This window comes from Bactrocera oleae, chromosome 6 (assembly GCF_042242935.1).
Source record: "Bactrocera oleae isolate idBacOlea1 chromosome 6, idBacOlea1, whole genome shotgun sequence".
Taxonomy (NCBI): Eukaryota; Metazoa; Arthropoda; class Insecta; order Diptera; family Tephritidae; genus Bactrocera; species Bactrocera oleae.
Genome location: NC_091540.1, coordinates 17,816,893 through 17,820,167, shown reverse-complemented (window position 1 = coordinate 17,820,167; position 3,275 = coordinate 17,816,893). Strand labels below are relative to the sequence as shown.

General features: G+C 34.8%; 1 protein-coding gene across 1 annotated transcript; it reads right to left on the bottom strand.

Annotated features, from left to right (window-relative positions):
- LOC106616392 (uncharacterized) lies at nucleotides 1-1,726 on the bottom strand. The gene has a single exon (XM_014233041.3). The coding sequence runs from the start codon at nucleotides 1,630-1,632 to the stop codon at nucleotides 277-279; it is 1,356 nt and encodes a 451-aa protein (XP_014088516.2). The 5' UTR covers nucleotides 1,633-1,726; the 3' UTR covers nucleotides 1-276.
- Nucleotides 1,727-3,275: the final 1,549 nt, after the last annotated feature.

The following is a 3,275-nucleotide window of genomic DNA, read 5'->3' as shown; positions in this document are numbered from 1 at the left end:
TTCGCGAGTGGGATTTTATTACAATATAACTCCTTATTTATGTATATATATAATATTATAATTTAGTATATAGGTATAAAATTTCGTTGATTCATTGTACTATATTATTGTAATACATAATGCGTTTTGTAATAAGTATAATAAAGGTAAGTATTTTATATAGCATAAAATATTTATAATTTATTGCAATATTATTAAATTAATATTTATTTTTTCAATTTTTTTTTACATATATTTTATTTTAGTTTCGAAAAGTCGCTTGATTTAATGCCGGTCTTAGATCGGCAATTCCTCCAAACCTAAAATTCCGGTTGTCTCTAACATAGCCAGCGGCAAATCTTTCACAATTGCAACGAAATTAGGCACTGAACAGGCATAACAGTAACCCTTCTCGATATTTTTCCGCTCCCAGTTAATCCAATTAATATTGTGCGATACATCCTCTGCAATCACATACCCTCCGTTTTCTACTTCTTCAATTGTCAGATAAGGGTTATTTACACCAACGAGCGCGATACCTCTGCGAGTTGATTCATCTATAACGATTCTGAAAAAAAATTTCGGCACTGGTACTTTACGAGTATCATTCTGCTCATCGTATTTTAAATAAATCTCCTGTTGCACATTGTTAACGTCTGGCAATGTGCATATACACCAGGTCCCGGTGCAACAGAGTAGAGTAGTATTGTGATCATGAGCAAATTTGCGCACTCCATCCTCTATACACGACCAGTTACCGTTATTAAATGACTGCCATTGTGGCGCCATATTCACATAATGGTACGTGCCCTTTTGTTGGCCACTGAATACGCAGTCCGCCTTGGCCACCACGTGTCCACGGGACAAGTAATTTTTATCTGTTATGTAAGTAGAAGCAACCCTACCAACTATACGAGTGAGTGTCTTAATTTGTCGCTTCCTTTCAAAAAACATATCAACGTTTTTGTCATCAAAGAAATCACCCGAACTGGTATTTTTACTCTTCACGCCGTGTTTGAAATTCATGCTTGCAGGATCAATTGTATGTATGGCGTATGGAGTTGTTTGGCGAAGTCTGTCAAAACACGTACGCATTGTTGGTAATAAGGAGTCGCCAAATTTGATGCCAAAATCCAGCCATTCGGTGCCTCCCTTGCAGGGACTTCCCGTTCGCATGGGTGTGGGCATTGATATGGTGGTGCAGTTGATATGTTCGAAGTTGACTATTTCACCGTTTATGCGAAAATCTTTACCACCAGCACATTGCGCATCAAGTGTCTGCCCGGTGTACGGTTTTGAAAAAGCATCACCACAGCGCATTTTCACCCACTCGCCATGGGGCACCACAATTTCACCACTCGAATTGGGCCTCAAGTACGCAAGTTTATTGTGTGGCGTAAGAATTGGCGAATTGTTGGTCAAGTCGCCATTGACTTTAATCCCACAAGGTGTACACGGTATTTCATCATATTTGTCTAAATTCTCTTTTATCGTTTCATATTGTATCGGTTCATTTGTATTATAGTTAATTTGTCCATTTTTTTGATTTTCTTTAAAGTTTGCTACAGCCGGCTTAAGCCCGATATATAAAATCCAAGCATATATCACGACTACTATAACTACAAGTAGTGTGAATATGAAAGATTCACGCATTTTTCATTTATTTTGATTACTATTCTTATTTGTATTAATTTCACAATCACTCTCTTAACATTCGGTGGTTCACCGCCTTTAAAATAACTTGTAAAGCGTTCTCCTTTATATAGCTTTTTGTTTGCCGCACGATTACTTTCAATTGAGAGTGAGCATGATCGCAGATTACTCAGAGTGCATACTATACTCATATTCTCTTATAATATTTGCAACTGAAGACAAATTTGTTGCGCTCTTCAAGCACCTACACAAATTATACAACTTGTGGCTATTTACCCAGCAGCGTTGCCAGCTATTTCTATACAGATAAATATACATTTCTTTCTAGTACTTCGCTTCGTAAGATAATGGTTGATAAATAAAGTTAGGAAAATTTAAAAACTACATAAATTAAAAGAAAATGAAGAAAAGAAGCTTAAAGTCCAATGCATTTAACACGATAATTCTTGTTTAAACAGAATTTCTTTAATTTTATAGTACAACTTAAACTTTTGCAAAGCAATTTTGCTGATATTAGCTTTAGGTATTTCGGGACTGGAAACTCAGACAAAACTATTGAGAAATTTCAAACTTTGCTTCAGTTGATGTCGTGTTGTGTCTTAACAATCCAGAAGTTAAATATTATACGTTAACGCTCCAGCAGATCCTAGAACAGTTTCTTTTTTAGTTATATATTTTTATTTAAACTTTGACAACTTCTAAAAACAATATATAATATATTTAGTATATGGGCATAAAGAAAATAATATATAGAGATATATAGAGAGGCAGATATTAAGGCTGCTATAAATAATTCAAAAAGCACGTTGGTAACTCCCAAATTTAGTTCTTGGATAAATTTAGTATAATATTATTTATGGGTCTAATAATTCCAGCAGAAAATTTTAAACACAAGTTTTACTTTCAATCGACAAGTTCCGGCAGCACTGTAGAGGAGCGTAAGTTGCGATAACACGTAGCGTATCTGTGTGCCGTTCTTGGCTGTGTGAGTTTGAGCGGTTGCACTTCGAGAAGTTGACGCACACATCGGAATAGAGGAGACTTCGAGATACATATTTTAGTATTTGGCGGCAAATGCTCTGTTAAAAACTGAACTTTCTAGAATATATTCCGATGTTGCCATATAAATGTACAATCATACATTATTGAGGAATCAGGGAGGATACATCTTAATTCCGATACTTTTCTAAAGTCAAGTGTTCTGCTATTTAATTTGTTTAGTTGCACTAAACCATTTTTCTTTAAGTAATAGCTATATTTCAGTTTGAAGCAAATGTCAATTTAGGACCAGCATATTTCTCTACAGCCTTAGTCTCTCCATAATATTTTTTTTAAAACGAACTTCTATTAATAAAACTGTATCTAAATTTGTATTCAGTATATCTGCGTTTTGATGTGAAAGTAGTTGCGACCTAAGATGACGTTGTTTCTCAAAGCAACGGAATTTAATAATATACAATATATACTATATACCTATATATTAGGTAAAGTAAAAAGTTCGTTCGGTTTTTTATAGATTTTTCAAAAGATGATAACTTTGTGTACATTTGTGCGATTATACACCGTTTTGTTCGCAAACTTGTTGCCAACGAGATGCCAACTTCATTATACCCCTCTCGTCGAAGGCTGCGTCCCTATTGCCA